We start from the raw sequence: 24,703 nt of genomic DNA, 5'->3' as shown, positions 1-24,703 counted from the left end.
TTAACTGTGAAGACAAAAAACTTTTATCATTAACACAGCAGTTTGTCCAGAAACTAGAAACAATGGGCCTCATGCAGAAACATTCTCTTAAATTTCTCTTTTATCTTCTATTTATTTTTAGTTAAGAGAAAAAAAATAAGAGAAGTCAACTCCATCCAAATCTACTCTGACCCAGATATGCTGAATGAAGAATCCCACGTGATCATGAGTTTCATATTAGCATAGGTAATGCCCCCTAAACAGTGTATAGGGGCAAGTGTGGTGTTGTGTGTAAATACTCAGGTACATACCCGAGCATTGAAGAGATGTCACCCAAAAAAAAAAAAGGCTGTAAGAGGGAAAACTTCAGCAGAGGTGACTTGTAAACAAACTTAAACAGAGTTAATGTGATTTTCCACAGTGTCAGTACTGGTAGTAGTAAAGCAAAATCAAAAACTCAGCAATAGCAAAACATGTGCCATGTCAGCAGCAGTGGTGGCGGAAATAGTCTGATCCTTTACTTTAAAAGTACTAATACCACACTATCAAAACTCTATTACTAGTAAAAGCCCTGGACTGAAAATGTTTCTTAAATAAAAGTAAGGAAAATGTATTTAAGTATTAAAAGTACTCATACAGATAAGTTTAAATAAGTTTAAATTTAATAAATTAAAAACAATTTAACTATTGAAAAGGAAAAGCAGCACATCCTCATGTTTGAGAAGCTGGAACCATAAAATGGTTTTGCATGAAAAATGACTCAAAATGGTTGCCATTGAATTATCCAATCAATCGACTTATCTTTTCAGCTGCACTTTTTTATTATATTTTTGGGTTATGTACAAAAATCTTAACTTGTAAAGTAGCTAGAAACTAAAGTTATCAAATACTTTTAGTGGATTAAAATGTATAATAATTACCTCTAAAATGTGGTGAGGCAGAGGAGGTGATATGAGATTAAGATACTTACACTTGTATTTTAGTTCAGTACTTTCTGAGTAAATGGACTTAGTTACGTTGCATCACAGGTCAGCAGAGGGACGCACAGTAACTGATAGTAGCTGCGATCAATGGACCAAGTATAGTAGTATTTCTTTATCCTTGAAATGTATTAATCCAATTTCTCTCAGACATAGTAATCTGAATTTTCTTATATCACATTCATGCATGTTTTTAATTGTCCTCACATTTCTGGACTGGAAATTAGATGTTTTTGTCTTATCTTAGTACCTTATGATTCTTATGAGTAAGAGTGCTCTCTCTCTAAGAGAAGAGAAAAATAAGAAATTATTAGTGACTCCCATAAATCAATGGGCACTAACAAAATAAGAGCAAATTGTGGATACTAACAAAAGTAAGAGAAAATGGGTTTGTATATAGTGTCTTGCATAAGACCCAAGGTTTCTAGTTGGTCTTGCACACATAAAAAGGGTAGGAAAGCTAACTGCTTGTTGGAGTTTTTAAGTTGGAGTCTTACTTTTTATTACTCCTTTTGGATTTAAATTTTAGATGCAGAAAAATCCTATAACAAATTTTATCAACTTTCATCACAATAGCTGTGACTCACATCTACGTTTCCATGTACTTATCACACTGACCCACATTTTCTTGGGGAGTCAGTCCCATCAGGTTTACATACCAGTCAGATAAAATGCAAATTTATTTAAAATGCTAGCACGCCCATTCAAGAGTAACAACACCATGTTGGGAACCAAATACTATTTTATTTATTCAGAACATAAAAGCTGCAGTCAGTATTTTGATTAATACAGGCAGTCATAACAAATTTAAAAAAAAACATTCATTTCTAATCTGACACTCGAAATTGAAAAACACTAACAGACAACAATCACAATGAGTACATCCTGACATCATAGAGTGGTACTGAGCAATAATGAAAACATCAAATATGAAAGCTGTGACCATTAAAAATTAGACACATTCAGACAAACTGTCCTGTGCTGCACTGGGCAGAGTCTTTCAATGTCTTTCAGTAATAGGCTGTATTACTAAAAAAAAGGCCCACACTTTCTACCGGTGCAGAAAAAGGAGGTGAGGACAGGGGACCAAATGAAATTCAGCAGTGACAGTTTGCTTCACATCACCTCAGATAAAATGAAATGCACATGCGTGTCTTAAAAACATTTTTTTTCCTCCTGTGCAACCTTTTGATTGACCCCGCTTTAAGAGGTGAAGGAACGAGACCTTGCAACAGATCATTCACCAAAAAAAAACAAAAACAAAAACAAAAAAAAAAAAAAACACCTTCAACCAACCATGGTGATTTGTGCTCAGACACACTATCTGCTAATCCACCTAAATGAGGTGAAGGGTGCTCTGGAGTTTTTTCTGTCTGCTGTCAAAAGAAAACCACACACTATGTGTGCAACATGATCAGTGGGCTGGAACAAAAAATGACTAAAAGCTGTTAAATGAGTTCTTGAGCAGGCAAGTTGAGTGTGTCGCCCTCTAGTGATTATGTAATTGTCACCGCAGCTCAAAACCTGCAAAAGAAACAGAATCACAGACTTCATGTTAAAGTTCATGTTAAATCCAACTTTTGTTGAAGATTTACAAAAAAAATAAAAAGACAACCGCTTCTTAGACTTGAAATGGAAGCTACTGTGGTGGTACTTAGCGTACAGTTAATTCAAAGCCATGTGGATTGTCCACAAATACAAGTATATGCACTCTAGTTTGGTTTATGACATTACATTTGGAAGGTTACAACAGAATAGCAGTGTTATACTTTACAGGGACACAGTAAACACAGATTTATTTGATGTCAATAATTTATATTGCCATTACAAGTTGTTTTGTTGTCTTACCTTGGAGCTTATTTGGGAATCCCCGCCACGATCTCAGACTCAATACCACAGTGATCTGATCCACGCAGGATCTTAAAGAAACCTGAAGACCAGAGACAAACCAGAGGGCAGTTTAACAAACTGAAAGAGAATAGCTTTGACCCAACACCAGTCAGTCTGTTTGGAAGTATAAAATATCTTCATATCTTAAAAATGCAGTTGGTAACATTTATGAAAATAACTTTGTGCCATACTGTCACTACATTCTGAGAGAAGACCATGAAACAGTCTGTGAAAATAATCATGTTCCTCCTGTTCTTCCTACTGACTATAAAATGGTATTCGCTAGTATCAGACTACAGCACCAGTCGCAGTCAAGACCTTAATGCAGCTGCGGAGTCATGTCAATCACTCCTTGAACTGTGATCAAGTTGTCACACAGGCAGCGCTGATTAAATATGCATCAAGATTTTGTTACTGCGTTGTCCATTTCTCTCCTAAAATGTTTTCGAAAACATATTCTAGTATACATTTAACTGTTACCAACTGGTTTCAGCATTGTGGCCAGGTCACAAACTCTCATTTTTCAGCTAAACAGTACACTGAAATATGTTTCGGAAAACATCTGAGGTGAGAAATACACAATGCAGTAACACAATCTTGATTCACATTTGATCAACACTGCCTAGTTTGACAGTCTGACAGCAGGTCACGAACTGTGACAGCTGCTTTTTAAACTCCTTGGCTTTGATTGGTTGTATCGATCATGTGCAATAAGGCCATTAGAAATGGTACAAGGAAATAGAGTAGGCAGGAGTATAATTTTCTTTCACATATTATCAGTCTCATTTAGTGCTGTGTAAATACAGAGACAGTTATAAATGTTACCAACTGTAGCTTTAAGTGTGAGAACATATGGCATGTGCATTTGGGTCTCAAATTCATAGCAGCTGTCAAGTATATACAGTACAAGGAGTTTTACATAGCAAAGCATGATGGACTAGTTGATTTACTGGTATTTAACTTGTTGCTGACAAGTAGTTATATAATCTCATTCAACTCCACAATACCACTATGAAAAAAATAGTCTCAGCTAAAATGTGCATGGGAATCCAGATTTTGAATAGATATGAAAAGTTTGTGACATAATCAGGATGTTGACTGAACAACGTGTTCATTCGAGGCTTCAGTGTTGTATTAGACTGTTTTACACTGAAGGGTTTCTAATATTCCATTTCCTTAATAAATGTAAATAGGAGAGCTAACATTTATCGTTGTTTGAATGTTAGTTAAAAGGATCATAAGTGGTAAAATGTGTGCCTCTGCTCACCGTTATCACCCCAGTCAGTGTTCCAGGAGTTGGCACAGAGCCAGTAGGGAACACCACCCTCCTCGCCCCAGCCCAGGACCTTGATGGCATGGCCACCAACAGCAGACCCAGTCATGTGCTGATACACACCTGGAGACAAGAAAAATAAAACCACGCAATAGAGGGGAGGGTCAGCAAGAGTTTGAGTTCAAGAGACTGTCAGAAACAACATTTTACAGAACCACTGATCAAAACGTGCAGTCAGAGTTCACCCTGTGCTCAACAGGTTGTGAGTGTACAAGTGCTCAGTATTCCACGTGTTTATGCTACATTTGTCTGTTGATGGTGCTCGAGTGCTTACCAGTCTTGTACAGCAAGAAGTCTTCATAGACGGTGAAGGCTCCCTCTACTGGACCGTTCTTGTATATCTCACTCTGGATCTGCTCCTCGTCTGACAGCACACTGTAGGACGTTTTACCTGCAACACACTTTGTGTTAGGACCCTGTGCTGTGTGTATGTGAGACATAAACACTGTTCTTATGGCACATAGAAGAGTTATAATGGAGCATGATTTGATAAATAGATGAAACAATTAGACTTTATCAAAGATCTAACAAATACTATGTATGATTCTAGATTTAATAAAACCTAAGACTATAACTGGTTGAGTGACAGGAATTCTAAATAAACTAAAATATTTTCTCTGCAGGATTTTGCTGTGTTTGGGAAGTTCCCGGGCATAGCTGCAGGTGAGGTCTGGACTTACACTAACTCCTACAGAGCTCATTTATGGAAGTAGTTTTTTCCCCCGCTGTCTTACCGTAGTGCTTGTCTGCTTTGTAGCTAGGTTTGTATCCAGGTTCACACTGCAGGATGCATTGGGGTGTGTCTCCACCCTCCCCAGTGCAGGGGGGTCTGGTGCCATTCACATGATGTTCACAGGGAGGTATGGTGTAGGGCCGACAACCTGGAGACACAAAGAGTAAAAAAAAGGTCAGGGGTCTCATTAGAATATGCCACAAAATGAGGCCTTTAAGAGTCGTACACCACTTCCCACGTAAAAGATGTGATGTATATAAAAACAACCTTGATAGGAGAATGTGCACACCCGTACGGGATCTCTGACCCGTGTGTATGAACATTTTGGAGACAGGGGAAATGGCGACACAGAGGGTGAGGTGGTATACGCCAGATTGTAAAAATAAAGGCTGGCTTTCACATATTTAATTTAACTTAATATCACGCTACTTGTAGATCCACTTTATCCTCATATCCTCAATATGAGTCCTAATCATAATGCAGGCCAAGATCGCCACTACAAAACTTTTTTTGTGTTCACCTATCAAACTTTAATCTCCAAATAACATCCCAGGGTATGGATACCACTGATTGTCGTGATTGGGTACATGGCTTTTGTCTGCACATGCCCTTTTAGTATGGTTCTGATGCACTGTTTTAAAAACGAGGTCTCAGAACTGTAGATACCACACGTGCGAATCACTGTGAGAGTGCCACACACAAAACTCACCAATGTGAGAGTCATAGAGACCACCAGAGACCAGTCCCGCATTGGTCCAGAAGTCCCAGGCAGCTGAAGGGTAGCCACCGTTACATCTAAAAAGACAGACAGAAAACAAGGAAAGTTGATGTGTTTTCCACTTTTACAGACAACCACTACACACTCCCTGCCTTCAACTCCACAAGGTCACACTGTGCATCATCAGGGAGGCACTGGTCCAACTTTTTCCTTTCCCAATAGCAACTCTGAATCCCACTTCTTAGTGCTGTATCAACTGATATCAAGAACTCATTCATTAGCACTTTCAAATTAGTTTACCTCTGCGTGGATCTCACTCATCTTTACGTAAGGTTACATTGAGACGACTGTATTTCCTGTGGATCAGTCATGTCACAGCTGATACCTGATCTACTTAATAATTTCAGCTTTGGCGCAGATGCTAATTCTCCGTATTGGTTCGGTACATTCCTGTAAATTATCAGTCTATGTTCTTATCAGATCATTCACTGGAGAGCTTGTTTTGGAGCCAATTCATTTTCTCCTCACATTAAATACTCAGTTATTCAAACTTGAAGCCGTGCAGTTTACTACTGAGCTCTGCTTGATAGTCCACTGAAATCATCTACTCGGGAAATTTGTTCACAACACAGTAGCAACATTTTCACACATTCCTGCCTCTCACCCCATGCCACAGCTGTCGCAGCAGGTCAGCAGATCCTCAGAGGAGATCTCCACACTGACTTTGCCATTGCTGTGGATACACAAACGGTCAGAGATGGCCTCTGCAGCACCAAACGCCTGTGGGCAGAACAACCAAGACATGCCTCAGACACATAAATACAATTCAGTGTGAGTTTTTCCTCATCTGAACTGAGGGTGAAAAGGACAGAGGGTGTTCTTTACTGTACAGACTGCAAAGCCCTTTGAAACACGTTTGTAATTTAGGGCGGTGCACAGTGTAAATAAAATTAACTAAACCATCAGTTGTGAGTGTGAATACCTATATTTAGCATGGGTCTGTGTGTGTGCAGGGCTCCAAATCGAAAACCTTTTTCTGTGTACTGTCTATGTGCTGGGCCATGCTGCATTTAAACTTACATGCATCAATTTTTTTTTACCTGCACCACAACAATTTTTTGTGTATTTATTTGCCATCACCTTTGTCACAAAAAAAAAAAAAAAAAATCACCCGCTGCAACATTTTCTTTTTAATGATAAGTCGGAAATGAGGAACTTGTCAGATTGTTACAATGTCATTTGAGCTGACTTTCCTTTTAATTTTCTCAATAACTGTACAGTAACATTACTTCAAATTTTACATGGCCATAATCAGGGTCATGAAAGAGACTGAACCTGAACCTGAACAAGACTACATTAAAAATGTAAGTAAACCTCTGAACAGCAACGCATTGAATTTTTGGGCATTTAAAATTGTGGCCATTTTTAATGTGTTACAATATCACTGAATTTTATGTTGTACGGTAATATTACTTTAAGGTTATATAGTCACAGTCTGGAACATTTTGAGCAGAAATCTAATGCACTCAGCATAGCTATTATGGAAATGTTTTTATCATACTAGGATTTCTTTGAGGACATCACATATTCAACAATACTTATAATTGTATATGACATATAATACTCATTGCTGCAATGTTTCTTCATCTTTCCCAGTTACGGTAAGGATAAAGTTACGGTATCCTTACTGGTCCAATAACAGCACAAACTGACACGCATCAAAAATCAGGTTTTACACTGTGCTGCTGTTGCATTGCTGCTCTGTCTTGTCTGTCTGCATCCAATTTTTGAGCCACAATGTTATAAATTTGTTTTTCACTATGTGAGAAAATGTGGTGAGTGTTTGAAAAGTATAAATTGTGAGAGTCTCATGGTCATTATGTGGTTATGTGCACCGGTGGATGTAGAGCTGAGAATTACATGCACAGCTCAAATTTAGCATGCAAATGCACATGATATTTTGAGTCCCGGAATGTGTGACACATTACTAACCACAATCAAATTCACAATCATTAACAAAAGTCCCTAGATCATTTGTTTCTTAAAATATTAATGCCCAGTGAAATGTGGTCACATCTTTTGAGCAGTGAGTTTTTCTCTCACCCAGCAGGATCCACAGGAGCCCTGGTCTCTGATCTCCTTCAGAGTGGGACAGTTGGGCCACTGCTCTCTTGAGTCAAAGTTTTTAGGCAGCTTCATGTCTCCAGAATACTGAACCCTAGAGCAGTAAACAGAGTCAAGTATTACTACCTAGACTTGACAAGGCTTGATTCAGGACACTGAAACCACTGCATGTTTTTCTACATGTATACGGTCCATGTATAATAGGGGGATGTGCAACACTGCATATACTCACTCTCACTGTTCTATACGCATGATGGAAAACTAATCTGAAGTGCATTTCTGGTGTGTCATGAGTGAGACTCACAAGACTGGCAGTTTGGGTCCCTTCAGCATCGTGCCGCAGAGTTTCTGGACGTAACTGTAGTCGACATTATTGAAGTTGTGACCAGCCTGCAGGGAAGGAGAGAAATTTAGTCACATAGAACCACACACAAAAGTCCACTGTAAGACAAAAGCAACAACTCACCCTCCAGGTAGTGTTGAGCTTATTGATGTAGTTGACCATGTCACCGGACAGTGGTTTGAGGTGGGGTCTGGCCAGGCTCACTGACAAGCTGGCAGCCAATAACAGGAGGGCTGCATGCCACATTTTGACTGAAAAATACAAAATGAAGAAGAGGAGAAATTTATTTGTTATTCACATTAGAAAATGAAACATGAGCCATGGTAGTTTCATTGCATAAATTCTGATTCAATCACTAAACCTAAGCACGATTATGCAACCCTAAATTAAACACCGACTATTTCAACTCCAGGCAAAATGTGTATTTTGATTTCCCTCAACTTTAAGTGCTGAAGACTGACTGGATAACAATGTCTCACAACGAAAGCTACATCTTTCACATTCATAAATCAATACAAACCTGAGGCAATGCAAAGATGTGCTTAAAAAAAACTTGCCTACACTTCTGAAACTGGAGTCCTGAAACTAGGTGTTGAAAAGAAAATGTTCATAGCTGACTAGACATCGTCACTCTGGTTGCAACTACAAGTGGAGCATGCATACACAAAGTGGAGAAAACCTCTTATCTTCAGTCATGCCCAGTGGTCTTTCCAGTGGTTTAACACGCTGTATCAACAGGCACATACCTACAACAAAGGGTACTATGATTTCAGCCAGTACCTTAGATTTAATCTAGAATATGACTTCGGACTTTCGATCCAAGATGGACTGGGTTTCAGTTCCCATTTAAAAAGCTTACAAAATAATGTTTCCTAATAGTTCCTCATGATGCAGAATATGCAGTTTTAGGTAAAAGCAAGCCTCAAATGCTCCCACGCTCTCAGATGGTACACGAGAACACCATATCAGAGATGAAATGTACTGGTGAGAGTTGATATCAGCTACAGACAGGGACCCATTAGAGACCATAATGTAGCCTATTAAATAGAGGCATGGCTTGTGCTCAGGATAAGCAGGACGCTCTAAGTCCAGTAAAATCAATACAAGTGCAGACACTGTGCTTCTTCATAAATTTGTAGGATGAACCAGCATGCAGCTTCAAACTCTCATAGAGGACGACAAGTTACCTAATCTTAAAACCTGAACAGCAGGAGTGGAGAACAAAAGCCTTTTGACGAAAAGACACAGGAAATGTGGACTTTTTCTTTATAAACATTCAAGAGATTCTGTTACTATTTTTATGCGTTTCAAGAAAGACTACTGTTGCCAAACACAATTTTACACAGGCCTGCGTAGGAGCTCATTAGACTTGTGTACAGTGGCTCATTGCCAAACAAATCTGCTCTGGAGAACAAGAGCCCGTCTTGTTAGTCACCTGTGAAATCAGCACACCTGTTAAGGCATGTCCCGTTTCTGTGACTGAAAAGCAGAAGAGAACCCAATGAAAACTGTCAGAGGGAGTGATGGGCGGAGAAAATATGAATTCCATTGAAATCGGTTGATATCACATGACTGAGGCCAGGGTAATGTCATGAGCAAAAAGTACACAAGGGGAAGTAAGAGGAGAAATTTCCCCTTCATTCACTGACATCTGTTTTATGAAATCAAACTAAACATACTCCACTCACTTTTAATAAAAAAAAAAAATCTAAACCAGCACTCAACTTTTTAATAACACAATTTAAAAGAACTGTTCTGTCATATTCTGTATATTGTAAGAAAAGTGAACAGTGATGTCCTTGGCTGGTCATTACTGTATTTTCAGCTACTAGGTTGTGGTTACAGGTTGGTTGTAAAAAGAGTTGAATGGGTTGTCCAGCTGTTGGGGGTGAATGGGTTAGCTTTTATTCTACTGCATGTGCTGTAAACAACTTTATATGATTTCTGATTCATATTCAGATGTGTTTTCTCTGGATCACAAATTGTGGTATGAGGTACAAACACAGAACAAGACATCAATACAAAAGTGAACAACCAGAATAGATCATTAGCACAAACTTGAGTCACTTAAAGAGGGGCAGAACTTTCATCAAAAAAGCACCCAGTTTACATATTGTCCTTGGTTTATCTGTCTGCAATAATAATAGAAGTTTAAATGTGGACGGGTGCTTTACAAACTGTTTTGGCAGGTATTTCTTTCTATTCTAGACCATGCTCTATAACTGTGAACCAGCTACATGATGTACAAGCTGTAAACTATGTGCAACATATAAAAATTAAAAAATACAAGGCAAACAAGTGCACATTTAGGCCGCAAGAAAAAAAAAATCATTACATGTTTATTCAGTTTTTAGAGAAGTGGTTTAACCAATCCCACAAACACAAGCACACACAGCCTTGTAGCTGACACAATGTCGTCATATGAACATGGTTTGGGGAAGTGAAACTTCAGCCTGCTGACCTGCCCGAAAGGAATCAGTCTCATGTCAATTACTTTCAATACAGTTACCACAGAGCAAGACTTGCAGAGGTTACATTATCTTGCTGAGTCATAGCGTGGGAGGGCTGTCAGGCCTTTCTTCAGCAGAACTCCTGCATCTTCAAAATGTCAAAACAGCCCTGCATTTAGCTCAGTGCCTAGCTGGTGCTAACCAACGTTTTTTTGAAGGCTAAGTGGTTGGTAATATGTTCCCCTGTGTGGGAGATTTAAGATCAAGATGGAAACAGACGAGTCAGCTTTAAAGCCACTTCACTATCACCTCCTCCTTATTTAAGTGGAGCAAATGATGTTCACCTTAGTCCTATAACAGTGGGTTGAGTTCAACTGGAGGAGACCTTCAAAGACTGTTGTTGAGCTACTTTGTCTCCTCTTCGGATACTTAATGTTTTCACATCTACACTGAACGGGACAACGCCTATCAGTATGCATATAAGTCAGCTTTACTTGAAGAGAAAGATGCAGAACTCAAGCCTTGTTTGCCAAACAACAAGAATCCAGTTTTTAATAAAGTGCTTAACTGCAGATGGGGCAAACAATATTCTGTAATGTTCCTTCTCAAGCTATGTCTGTGTATCCAGCACAAAGACCTGGAGGAAACTGCCAAGATACTGAACAAGTATTGACTTTCTAGAACATGAAAGTATCTCACACTCACACACACACACACACACACACACACACACACACACCTTTTATATCTTGCCTGCAAACATGTATCACCTAGGACACACACGGTCTGCAATCTGCAACACCTTACTGTAAATCAAGTCATTTCCTCATTCCTGTCACAATTCCCAAGACCTGCTGACAGGAAGGAAGTCCATGCTTGATTTACTCTATAACTGCAAATGTACTTAATTTTCTGTCTTTCTTTTGCATAAACTGGACTGGAAATTGTGTAGGAGTGACTCTAAAGTGATTTTACACCAATCTGTTACAGCTCATTTAGCTCTGCTGTGACCCTCTGAAGTATCACAGACAGGTTTATAACTCTATAAAACAAGTCCCAGCTCCTTTCCTTTGTCTGGTTAAAGCAAAGGACAGAATGGCTGCCTCCCACCCTCATAAAAAGATAGTTTCACTTTCCATTTCCCTGTTGTATCATTGTTCAGTATTATGTTTCATATTCACTTTAACTTCAGGTTTTAGGTTATCTTCTAACTTTAACTGAGGTGCTGCCTACACCTGGTTTCACATATAGTTTCTGTGTCCTTATCAAATCAGCTCCAACTGCTTTCCAACGTTTATCTTATCTCCTCTGACCATGAAGCCTGAAATGGGTCACAGTCAGTAACAACAACCACCGTTTGAGCTATAAAAACAAAAATGACTTAAACTGTTTTTTGTATTATTAGTCGGTACAAAAACATTAACTGAGCACACAGTTTGACGTGTTTCCTTTAGTTTATGTGTAACGTTGAGTTAAGTGTGCCAGATTTAGCTAGGCTAGCTGTTAACTGCTAACTCACCGTGTAAACACTCTCTAACTCACGTCTGATAACCGGAAACTGATAAACTGAGGACAAAGCGACAAAAATGAATCATTTACCTGAGGCTTATTTGTCAGCTGTTGGTGTGAACTTTAAATCTTCAGCTCCAGTTTCCCCCTCCTGTCTCTACACGGTACTAATCAACAGTGTGATTGAGAGACGGTCCTGCGCTCATATTTATGTGTGAGAGCACGTGAGCTGGTCACATGAATGCAGCTCATGTGATCTGTAACGAAACCAAACCGTCACCACAAACTCTTCCTTTTTGCGTCCAGTCTGTGGGTGTGGTGGTTAATACAATCATAAATGTGGTCTTTAAAGCCAGACAGCCGTCTGAATCTGGATTTAACCAGTAAAAACACACTAACAATGACAGAGTGTGGTGTAGTGGATCTCCACCTCTTCAGTCTGAACACTGGGTGGTGCTAAACTCACCCTCTCTATCACCATTTTGTCCTCAATGTACAGAACAAAATGTTTGGGGTATTTATTTTTGTATGAGAATATTGCGATGTAACTGTTGTTGTCATTTTAAGTTATATATTATGATTATCATCAAAAATGACCTTTGATATAATGATAGCACACGTGGATGGATTACTGAACAGGCCTACTGGGCACAGGCTAAGGGGCCTGAAGTTTCAAGGCCCTTCCACAGTCTTCACCTGCAAAATTTCACTTGAGGAGACACGCACTGACCAGGAAATACAACACAAAGAGACATAAAACAGCTACAAAGAGATGCAAAACAGCTGACAAGGAACACAAAGAGCTTCAGCTATTACAGAAAGGGGCAAAACAATCAAAAAGAGACGCAACACGACTATGACAAGATTCAAAATGACCACAAAGGAATATAGAATGGCTACAAAGAGTTGCAGAGCAACTACGGTAGACAAAAAATGACTCTTAATTACAGACAGATATGTAACGACTACAAAGAGACACAAAGTAACTGCAAAGAGACACAAAATGACTACAAATATACACAAAATGACCACAAAGAGACACAAAATGACTAGAAATATGCACAAAAGGACTACAAAGAGACACAAAAGGACTACAAATATACACAAAAGGACCACAAAGAGACACAAAATGACTACAAATATACACAAAAGAACTACAAAGAGACACAGGACTACAAAGAGACACAAAATGACTACAAAGACAAAAAGCAACTACAAAGAGATTTAAAATAACCATAAAGGGACACAAAATGACTAAAACAAGACTCAAAATGACTACAATGACACACAAAATGACTACAACAAGGTTCACAATGACTGCAAAGGAACACAAATTGATTACAATGAGACACAAAATTACTACAATGAGACTAAAATGACCACAAAGAAACACAAAATGACCACAACGAGACTTACAATAACTAAAGCACTATTCGGATGGGATTAGTTTTACCTGGGCACGTGGGGTAATGTCACTTTACCACAGGACGTCAGTAGCCTAATATTAATGGCCGATTCGCACGGGATAAGAAATATCAGCAAAACTACCACAAGTGAGAGGGGTAAATCCATTCACGCACCGCCGTCCCCTCCTGCCGTCATGTGCGTATGACAGGACTGTCAAAAGCACCATGAAATTGAGTTCGAATATTTTCGAATTAATTTAGTAGAGTTCGAATAATATTAGAATTTATTATTATTATTATTATTAGGCTATTTTAATTTTTTATTTATTTATTTTTTACAAATAAAAAAACACAAAAAATAAGATGCTTATTGCTGGCGCAATATGAACGTGACACTCGGATGAAAACACCCGTTCTGACCTCACTATAGTGCCAGGTATGACCAACTTCTGCCTCGCTATCTGAGCAATGTTTGGATACTTCAGTGGTAGTTTTCCACCACAAGAGTGGATCCTGGTCGGCTTGTAGTGGTGTCTCATTCTGGTAACGTTTCATCTCTTCTTCAAAAAGGGTAGGCAGGGAGGCAGCAGGTGCAACACTCTCCCTGTATGTCTCCCCGAACAGGTCACACATCGCGGACAGTGCAGTGGGTGGTGTTGGCGCAGCGGGCTCCTCCGTCGGTGCCTCTCCCTCCATCGCTGCGTCCCTCTCTGGCCCGGCTTGTGCGCGAGCCATCTCTGCCCAAACGGGATTCGCCATGATATACAACATTATTGATAGTATTAATTAATTATTAATGATATTCGAATTATCAAATTTAGGTTCAAACTTATAAAAATATATATACAGTTAGGTCCATAATTATTTGGACAATGATACAGTTGTCATCATTTTGGCTCTGTACACCACCACAATGGGTTTTAAATGAAACAATGAATGCCTGCTTAAAGTGCAGACTCTCAGCTTTCATTTAAGGCTTTTTTCAAAAATGTAGTATGAACCGTGTAGGAATTACAACCATTTCTTCACACAGTCCCCCAACTTTAAGGGCTCATAAGTATTTGGACAAACTAACATAATCATTAATTAAACAGTCAGTTTTAATACTTGGTTGCAAATCCTTTACAGTCAATGACTGCCTGAAGTGTTGGACCCATAGACATCATCAGATGCTGGGTTTCTTCCCTGGTGATGCTCTGCCAGCCCTTTACTGCAGCCGTCTGCACTTCCTGCTTGTGTTTTGGGTGTTTTGCCCTCAGTTTTGGCTTCAGCAAGAGAAACGCATGCTCAGTTGGATTCAGGTCAGATGATATGACTTGGCCATTGCAGAACATTCCACTTCTTTGCCTTAAAAATGTCTTTGGTTGCTTTTGCAGTATGCTTCAGGTCATTGTCCAACTGCACTGTGAAGCATCGTCCAATGAGTTTTGAAGCATTTGGTTGAATCTGAGCAGATAATGTAGCCCCAAACACTTAAGCTTTCATCCTGCTGCTCTTGTCAGCAAGACAAGACTTCACTAGAATAAATACAGAGGGTTTATCACAAGATGCAAACCATTGGTTAGCCTTAAAAATGGAAGGCCAGATTAGAGTTTGTCAAAAACCATCTAAAAAGCCTGTACAGTTGTGGAACAGCATACTATGGACAGATAAAACAAAGATCAACTACCAGAATGATGGGAAGACAAGAGAAGGAAGAAGGGAAGGAACTGCTCATGATCCAAAGCACACCACCTCATCAGTGAAGCATGGTGGAGGTACTGTTATGTCATGGCCATGTATGGCTGCCAGTGGAACTGGTTCTCTTGTATTTATTGATGATGTGACTGCTGACAAGAGCAGCAGGATGAAAGCTTAAGTGTTTGGGGCTACATTATCAGATTCAACCAAATGTTTCAAAACTCATTGGACGATGCTTCACAGTGCAGATGGACATTGACCTGAAGCATACTGCAAAAGCAACCAAAGACATTTTTAAGGCAAAGAAGTGGAATGTTCTGCAATGGCCAAGTCATATCATCTGACCTGAATCCAATTGAGCATGCGTTTCTCTTGCTGAAGCCAAAACTGAGGGCAAAACACCCAAAACACAAGCAGGAAGTGCAGACGGCTGCAGTAAAGGGCTGGCAGAGCATCACCAGGGAAGAAACCCAGCATCTGATGATGCCTATGTGTCCAACACTTCAGGCAGTCATTGACTGTAAAGGATTTGCAACCAAGTATTAAAACTGACTGTTTAATTGATGATTATGTTAGTTTGTCCAAATACTTATGAGCCCTTAAAGTCGGGGGACTGTGTGAAGAAATGGTTGTAATTCCTTCACGGTTCATACTACATTTTTGAAAAAAGCCTTAAATGAAAGCTGAGAGTCTGCACTTTAAGCAGGTATTCATTGTTTCATTTAAAACCCATTGTGGTGGTGTACAGAGCCAAAATGACGACAACTGTATCATTGTCCAAATAATTATGGACCTAACTGTATATTCGAATATATTTCGAACTTTGAATTTTTTTTTGACAGCCCTAAGTCACACATATTTACTGCTGGTCTATTCGCACGGGATTCGTACCTGAGGTAATTTTCCGGGACCCTTTTACAGAAGGTAAAAGTCACGGTAATCTTTACTGACATTGTGCGGTAATGATTACTGACATGGCACATTCGGACGGGACTAAAATCTCTGGTAATTATTACTGGTAATCCCGTCCGAATAGGGCTTAAGAGACAAATATCTACAAGGGACCACAAAATGATTAAATGATTACAAAGAGACACAAAATGACTACAGAGATGCAAAGCAACTACAAAAACATTAGAAATGATCATAAAGGAACTTAGAATGGCTACATAGAGTTGCAAAGCAACTATTGGTCTATTGGACAACTATTGGACAAAGAATGACCACAAAGTGACACATAATCACAGAGAGATATGTAAGGACTACACAGTGGCACAAAACATTATCAAAAACAGAGGCTATCTATAGAGTCTGTGTGTCTTGCTGCTGTGTAGGAGAGGTGGTGGGGCCTTCTGCATGTCTGGGCCCAGGGGCCCATTGTCTCATACGCCCATGGTGGAACAGTGGTGAAGTGGTTAGTGCTTTCACCTTCCAGCAAGACGGTTCTGGGTGCTCTGTGTGGAATTTGCATGTTCTCCAGCTTCCTCACAGTAGGTTAGGTTAACTGTTGACTGTGAATGTGAGCATGAATGGTTGCCTGTCTCTGTGTGTCAGCCCTGTGATAGTTAAGCAGCCTGTCAGGGATGTACCGGACAAGGATAAGTGATTCCAGATAATTCAAATCAAAGTCTGCTGTCTGTATTGCTCTGATGTCTTTCTTCTCACTCCCATCATCATCAGGAAAGGCAGCACTGCCCCTGTGCAACTCAGTCACTTTCAAGTTAGTGCTGTGATCAAAACTGTAAAAATGAAATGTAATTTCTTCCTAAGGGAAGGGTCCTTCTGCTTGTCTGTGCCCAGGGGCCCACTGTCTTATAATCTGCACGTCTGTTGGTTGTGTTTTGTGGGAGAACTTTGAACAAAGATTTTTGATCTCGATGGAACTTCCTAGCAAAGAAAAGGTAAAATAAAATAAATAAATAATGCTGAGGGCTATATTTTGATAATGCATGCACAGCAATGCGTGGTGGCATCTGACCATTTTTAGTTTATCTCTGACCTTTAGGCTATTTTTCATTGTATTCTTCTGAGAAGTAGCTTGTGATCTGTGAATGATGGTGACAAGTGTTTTAGTGCTGTATCATGCTGTGGATCACTGACCACAGGGAAAATGCTGATCACCTAGCTGCTTTCTCTTCCTTCTCTGAGTCTGTCATCTGACTTTCAAAATGATGAGATGGGGAAAATACTGTAAGCACAGCACACCAGCTTTAATCATTGTCTTACCAAGACAGTTACATAACAGCTGATCCTCCTTTTAAAGCAAAGCATGAGTGATCAACAACACTGTCCTATTTAACCAGGTGAACTAAAGTCAAACCAAAATCACACTCTTCTTTAAACTCAGTTGAACTATTATTTAACTTAATGAAGTTGGTCAACTGTGTGGGAATTGGTTTGTAACTACAGCTTTGCTTGGCAATATTAAAATATACATGTCTTCTCTATTCTTCATAAATCCTTTTCAAGGCTTTTGTAAAACTTCATTACTCTTTGTCATTACTTTTTTGTGTATTTCTATTCATTTATGATTTACATATTACCATTGCACAAATAGTTTTAAAGCTTGAAGTCTATTATTGATTTTAGCTTTGTGATTACCAATGTTTTTGTTTGTTTGTTTGTTTGTTTCTTCTTTGTATTTATTGTGGGTGTATTTGTTGACCTGTGTGGTGAGCCACTGCAATTTCCTTGCAGGGATAAATAAAGTTGAATTGAACTGAATTAATGTGACTTGTGCTGTTTTTTTTTTTTTATTATTTTATTACAGCACAGTAATAACTACACTAATAAGAGGCTTAAAGTAATTTTTGCTTTATTACCAAATGTTGGTTCAAGGTTCAAGACATTCATTATTTTAATAATGTTTGTTTGCTTGTTTAATCTTTATCTAAACTCCGCCACAGCCGATCCCTGGCCTGGATGAGAAATGAGAAGTGTTGAGCATATACACAGAAAACTGTTGGTTTTTCAGCAGTGCTTTCAGTTGGGTTAAGGTGATATATAGCAGCGGTTCCCAACTGGTGGGTTGCAGTCCAAAAGTGGGTCAAGAGTCCATTCTGAATGGACTGTAAGTGAATCGCAAACACAGTTTGTAAAAATCACATTTATTTTTAAGTACAATGATTTTCCGGCACAGAGCTTTTATTTTAAGTGGTGTTTTTCACTGTAGATTGAGTGACTAACAGACAGCTACTCAACAGAGACAGCAAACTCGCTCTGTGACATGACCAAATGCAAGTATGACGCTGGACGCTTTTAAACTGTGTGGACCTTGAATTACTTACTAAGGAGAAACATGAACCCTGTGGCTGCACCAGTTGGGAACCACAGCTTTTTGGCACCGCTGCCACACAGAACATTTTGGGCCCTGTGTGGTTCTTTAGAGGTTCTCTATACTGGTTCTTTCTCCTCTAAAGTCAACTAAGCTGAGGAACCTGTAGAGAACCTTTAATGTCCCTGTTCTGCCCTCCATTTGAGCGCATATAATATTTAAATAGGTTTTGTGGCCTGCAGTGCCCCTTTTGGTTACTCAATAGCAGTAGCTGTAGAGCAGAGAATTTCCCTCAGAGTCAACGAGCACATGGTGAAGAGCATATGGTGACCGCTTCTCCTGCTGCAGTTTTGTCTTCAGCGTTGTTGCCTTGGACACTATTTGTCTGTGAGTATTTGAGGTTAACATTTTATAGATATGACATGCACAATATGTTTTCTGTACATTTGTTTTGCTGTAAATTCAGCTAAAATGACCTGTAGCCTAACATTGCTAACTGGCTAACGTGCTTTGCTCTGCTACTCGGTATATTTTATTTCAGATATAGTCATGTCAGTGTGATAAGTATTCAGAATCTGAGTTGTGTTTGCATTTTGTATTTTTGTTGCAGTTTTACAGTAATTGGTCTCCATTAAATTTTCAAGAAAAGTCACATCTTGTGGTTATTGGAGAACAAGACTAACTGTCTAGCTCTGTATGAGGACTCATTGCGAGGACAGTATAGTCCCTGTATTGCTCCTCAGAAGTTCTAAACTGGTTCTTCAGTTTAATTTAGTTAACTGGGAAAGAAGAACAGCACTACATTATAATAGTCTACAAACAGAGTATTTCCAGAGGTTAACACATTAAAGCAGTGAGTCAGTCAATGTTTTTGCCTCCATGTGCACAGAAGTATTCCAGTATTCCACGTGCAAGCCACCTTTTGTAAGACACGATTAACAATAAGTTGTATTTTAAGTAATGTGGTATTGCAGGTATGTTGACTCGTCAATGGTGTTATCTGGCTTAACTCTAGGGCCCTGGCTCAAAATTTAAAAACAATATGGTGCTACATGGCATCTTCAATGATTCTACATAGCACTATTTGACAAAAGCACTGTATTGTCCCTTTAAAAGATGGAGACCATAAAGCACCAAAATAGGTTCCCCTATAATTGTGAGCCAAGGAAAAGCTTTTGTTGTGTTTGCTAGCGTGGACAACCAGCCCCACCCAGTAAAAACTAATCTTTACTACAGAAACATTACAGGTTTTCTTGTTGAGATACTGGGTTTCAATCTCAAGAGAGACCTGCATCAGCAATGTGACACAAAGTTACATTCAAACAGGATATTTATGCAAAGACAAACCATCACAAACTGTAAAGTAAAAGTGCTGAGGCTGTAGTTTAAAGATTTCGTACAAGAAAAGACCCCCAGAGATGCTTTTTCCAGATTTATTAAAAGTAGCTTCAAATCTCCTTGGGGGAATCATAGACAGCTTCACTTTGCTGCTGTAGTGTGTTTCACGTTGAAGGGGCACCATAGGAGAAGCCCTTTTTACTGAATTATTATGCAGATATGGTACAAAATTCTACTATAGTTTTTGTTTAATAAAAGGTCTGCATAGCCATCTTGGGGCCACACCAGCACAGAAACACTTTACACAATGTACAGAGGAATGAGAGGAACGGTGGTGCATGCTTCAGGCCCCCCCAGCAGGTTAATCCAGCCCTGTGATAATGTCAACACAGTATGTTCACTGTAATGCTGCACCAGCCATTATACCAGTGACTATACTGACTCCACAATGTATTTATTACTGTATCATTCACACTGTCGTTATGCATCTCCACCTCTATGTCTAAAGCTCATGAAAATATTCAATTGACAGTAAATGTAAGAATGATCAATAAAAGACAAAACTCAAAGCTTTGATCATGACTGATGATTTTATTTTGTCACATCAACAGCACAGTAACTGACTCACCACAACCAGCAACAGTTGCCCTGTGGAAACCTTTGTAGAGATGAGGTGATGCATGTTGATACATGGAGGCCATCCCGTGACTAAGTGACGTCACACTCAATCAGCAAACTAATATCAGTTCATCAATGAATATATGATACTGCCTCTAAACGACTTCACGTGTGAAACTTCAGCACAAACCTTGACATAATGCACCGTGGCTGTCCACGCGTGTCATAACAGTAAATGTGACCAAATATAAAAGAAGGAAATTTTTAAGAAAATACAAAATGAGACAAATTAGAAACACAAGTGAAGACTATCATACACGTCAGGTACACAAAGCAAAGCATATCGTTCAAATACAAAGCAATACACACGTCATAAGACAAGCATGGCAGCTGAAGCTGTCTGTCTACAAGGCAAAGCGCTGAGTCATGATGATCAAGCCAAGGCATCGTCTAAAGCATGTGCGTGTAGATACATTTTAATTAGTGCACTAAGATATATTTCATTAGCTTATTGCTGTTGCGTACACATACATCCGAGCATGTGAGTTAAGTACTGTAATGTGTGTGTAGTTACAGTGAGTGCTTTCTCTGTCTAAAGGAATAGATACAATTCTCTGGATGAACTAGTAACATGCAGTGACTCCTTTATCTATCAGCAGGTATGTGGATAACAGCTTGACACAGCTTTGATGCAGCGCGTTTTTCTCTGCACTTTGTTCCATAAACACCGATTTATATTCTGCCCATGTTTTATCACAACATTTAACTGCTCATTACAGATACAGAACTTACTTTATAGCTATTATATTTGTTTAGAAAGTTAAAATAATAAAGCACAGTTAAAAAAGAAAAACAGAAAAAATAGAAGACAAGTATACATGGAAGACTGATATTGTTAATTCTATGGTTACAATCAGATTTAACATATTCAAATAAATAACATTCATAACATTACATAATACTGGTGTTGACCAAACTTTAAATTCATAGCAGCACATTGTTCCAGGGACATTTTTATTCTAAACCTCTGCTCCTTATCTATTCCCTTCCTTCCAGTAGCTACATTATCAAAAATGTTTTATGCATTTAAAGGTGTTGTCAGTCATACAGTGAGTAATTCTCATCAAAACAAATTATAAAAAGATAAAATCATTTTTGTCACTTGGAAATTCAGTTTCACTGAGGTAGGAGGTTTAACTGAAAGATATGCGGATGGACTGCGTATATTTATGAGTATAGTGGGCTTTACAAGGGAATACTGACGACATTTAAATTTGTAAATATTTAGTTAAGACTCTGTCAGAATTAGATTTCCCCCTTTATGTTTACTGAGATGGACTGTCTGCATCTGAGGAAATGATTTCTTGTCCAAAACGAAACTGAACTGCTACATTTTTTCTTTACAGGAAGTAAAATAGACCTTGATATTGTACATGGTTAACTTTCTGCACGAGCTAGGTACACAGTTTCTACATATGCTCACTCACAACATGACCATTTGTAGATCAACAAATCATGCTGTGTTACCTTAAATTATGAGGATTTATTTTTACGCCTCAATGGAAAATGGTGAACATACTGATTTACTGACTGATTAAGGACGATGTTTGACAACAGCAAAACATCCATTTACAAACTCTCACACAACTCGTTGCAGTGTAATCCAAGTCTCATTTATCCAGTTATATGCTCAGTACTTCCAAAAACACATGAAGCTCAAGCGAAAGTTCAGTCATCGCCTCAGCAGTCATCAGCCAAAGTCAGCAGCTACCACCACCACTACCAGTGTCTGGACTGCATGGGGGGGATTTATCTTGCTGCCGCTCAGGCATCCCACGATCACAAATAATCTCCCTCTGGTGTCTAAGTGCCAAAGACTGAGCACTGACATTTCACATTTAACTTCATCTTTATTTCATTCTTCTGTCTCTCCTGATTGAAACCCATTTTTGCTAAGACCTTACTATTACTTACTAAACTGACAGTGAAACTTTTCTATACTGTCTTCAAATCCAGAGTGCTAAGGTTTTTTTTTGTTTTTGTTTGTTTGCAAAAAATGTGGGAAGTACTGACTGAGCATACACCTGGATAAACTAACTTGGATTATACTGTGTTATACTGCTTGTGTGAATGTTTGCCAACTAATGTTTTGATGTAGTTTTGCTGTTGTTAAATGTGGTCCCCGATTAACACAAATCAATCCATGGAGGCATGTAAGAAAAACAAACTTTTCTTCCCGAATTCAAGATAACACAGCATGACTAACTGAATTACAATTGACAATTTTGTGGATGAAGTATTCCTTTAACTTTCTTCATCAGGCAGGTACACAGTTTCTTCATGTGCCTTTAAGCTGAGAACAGCTTGTTTGCTGTGTGCTCCTCAATAAAACCAATAAAACCAGTGTGAATAAATGGACGGCAACAATAACAATATATGCTAAATGCTAATAATTAAAGTAGCAGACACGGCACGCAGCAAAGCCTTCTACCAATCAATATGTAGGCAGAGGAGAAAGAATGCCAAATTAAGAATTAAAATATTTAAATCAGTTTGGAACCATAAGAATTTTAGTCACAAGTTTATAAACACTACCAGTAAACTTCCATCCCAGCACATATACGTTTACTGCCATGGCAACCCACATTAACAGGACCAGGAATTAAGCTCAGTGCAAGTTCAGTTAGGAAGACTTTCTTTATGCTTCATTCATTCATTCACAGTTCTGTCTCTCAATCTCACTACTCCTGCTTTTTCCTGTCAGCTGATTATAGGCATGTGGGCGTCCAGTTAAACCAATTAAATTTTGCCATGGTCTCTAACAGCTGCTGCTGCTGTCAAACTTTATATCTGCTCTCCTCTCTGCTGCTGTCATCTCAGGCCATTCACCTCCAGTCATCACATCCAGTGCCCAGTTTGAGCTCATCACATCTAAATCCTCAGTACCCTCTACATCTCATCACCACCAGCATCTAGACTCCATGGGGGAAGTAAAATATATGACATCACAAATGGAGTCTGTTCGCCAAAGACTATTCACAATTCTCATGTAAATAAAAATTCTGTCACTCAGAATGAGTCTCTCCTGACTGAACTGCTGCTATGATTGTATCTTATCATCATTCGTACACTTCCTGTCTTTCATCAGTTAAAGAGGAAACAAACTGTGATTGTCAGAGGTGTTCATAAAAGTTACCTCTTCTTTGTTAGAGACAAGAACCCACACTTAGTATTTGTGTCCTGCGGACATTTCCTTCTTTTGTACTTCATCTTTTCTTTGTCACTAAAATTACCAGTTTGCAATTATTTGCAATTTCTTCAAAGGGCCAAATGGGGAAAGTGTCTGTCTTGTTTTTTTGAAAGACTGAAAGCATTTCTGCAGGTCATAATCATTAAAACAGACAAAAAACAAGCCATCAACAAGTTTAAAAAAAATAGACGTATAAAATGAAATGCATTAACAAACAGCATTACAATAGAAGCATCACGCGACACTGCTTTCATATTCTATATTGCTTAATTTCCCTTTGACGTGTTCTCGTGTTATAATCATAGTGTATTCTACAGAGCATCATGCTACGTGAGCTGTACCTTTTCTGCTATAAAGTGCCGACTGGAATTATTGCAGTTACAATTAGCAACATAAAGCAGAGCATATAATCTATAAAAAATCCCTCAAAGCTTTGCTTTTAGTCTTTTGCTTATCTGATAGTTTCATGAAAATAAAGACATCAATTAATAGATTTGAGTATTTTACAGAGTGTAAAAGGGAGTTCTGTTTCTTTGTAATGTGTGTGATGTAATGTACGGAGCTGTACACACAGTGGGTGACTGATCGGATGAATGAGGGACTTCCTGGAAACTGGACGGGATGTTTAACATCATCTGAAGGTTTTTGTGAAAAAAATGTAAGCTTTTGCAAGAATTATAACGTCAAAGCCTTTTGTAGGTATGCTTGGATTTGCATTAAGTCTGCTTTATTTATTTATTATGACAGATAATTGGTTTGATTGTATCAGACTTACCAATGTAGAAAAAAAGACACTGGCATTGGTAAGTGGCGTTACATGAAAGTCAGCATGTTTGGTGTTTGTAAACTAGTTTGATAAAATGGTTCATTTTGAAAATTCTTCCATTTAAGTTACTTCATCTTGATTCACGTGATTGTTTAAGCTTAAGATTTTATCACAACTCATGATTCAAATATCATCATAATAATTATGATTGTTTTAACAATTACTTTGCTCTCTAAAAATTAGGTAACCAGATGACTCCACTGCCTGAATAAGTCCTAACTGCATTAGATTTTTTTGTGTTTAGTTAAAAAC

General features: G+C 38.7%; 1 protein-coding gene across 1 annotated transcript; it reads right to left on the bottom strand.

Moving 5' to 3' along the window:
* Nucleotides 1-1,683: 1,683 nt before the first annotated feature.
* ctsba (cathepsin Ba) lies at nt 1,684-12,329 on the bottom strand. Its single transcript, XM_033631675.2, has 11 exons — nt 12,150-12,329; nt 8,224-8,351; nt 8,062-8,147; nt 7,737-7,851; nt 6,298-6,413; nt 5,625-5,710; nt 4,917-5,063; nt 4,457-4,573; nt 4,117-4,245; nt 2,808-2,889; nt 1,684-2,483 (listed from the first exon to the last, which is right to left on the bottom strand). The coding sequence occupies exons 2-10, from the start codon at nt 8,344-8,346 to the stop codon at nt 2,816-2,818; spliced, it is 993 nt and encodes a 330-aa protein (XP_033487566.2). The 5' UTR covers nt 8,347-8,351; nt 12,150-12,329; the 3' UTR covers nt 1,684-2,483; nt 2,808-2,815.
* Between the last annotated feature and the right edge of the window lie 12,374 nt (nt 12,330-24,703).

Source organism: Epinephelus lanceolatus, chromosome 2 (genome assembly GCF_041903045.1).
Source record: "Epinephelus lanceolatus isolate andai-2023 chromosome 2, ASM4190304v1, whole genome shotgun sequence".
Taxonomy (NCBI): Eukaryota; Metazoa; Chordata; class Actinopteri; order Perciformes; family Serranidae; genus Epinephelus; species Epinephelus lanceolatus.
The sequence above is the reverse complement of the archived record's forward strand: the minus strand, read 5'-3'. Positions and strand labels throughout refer to the sequence as shown.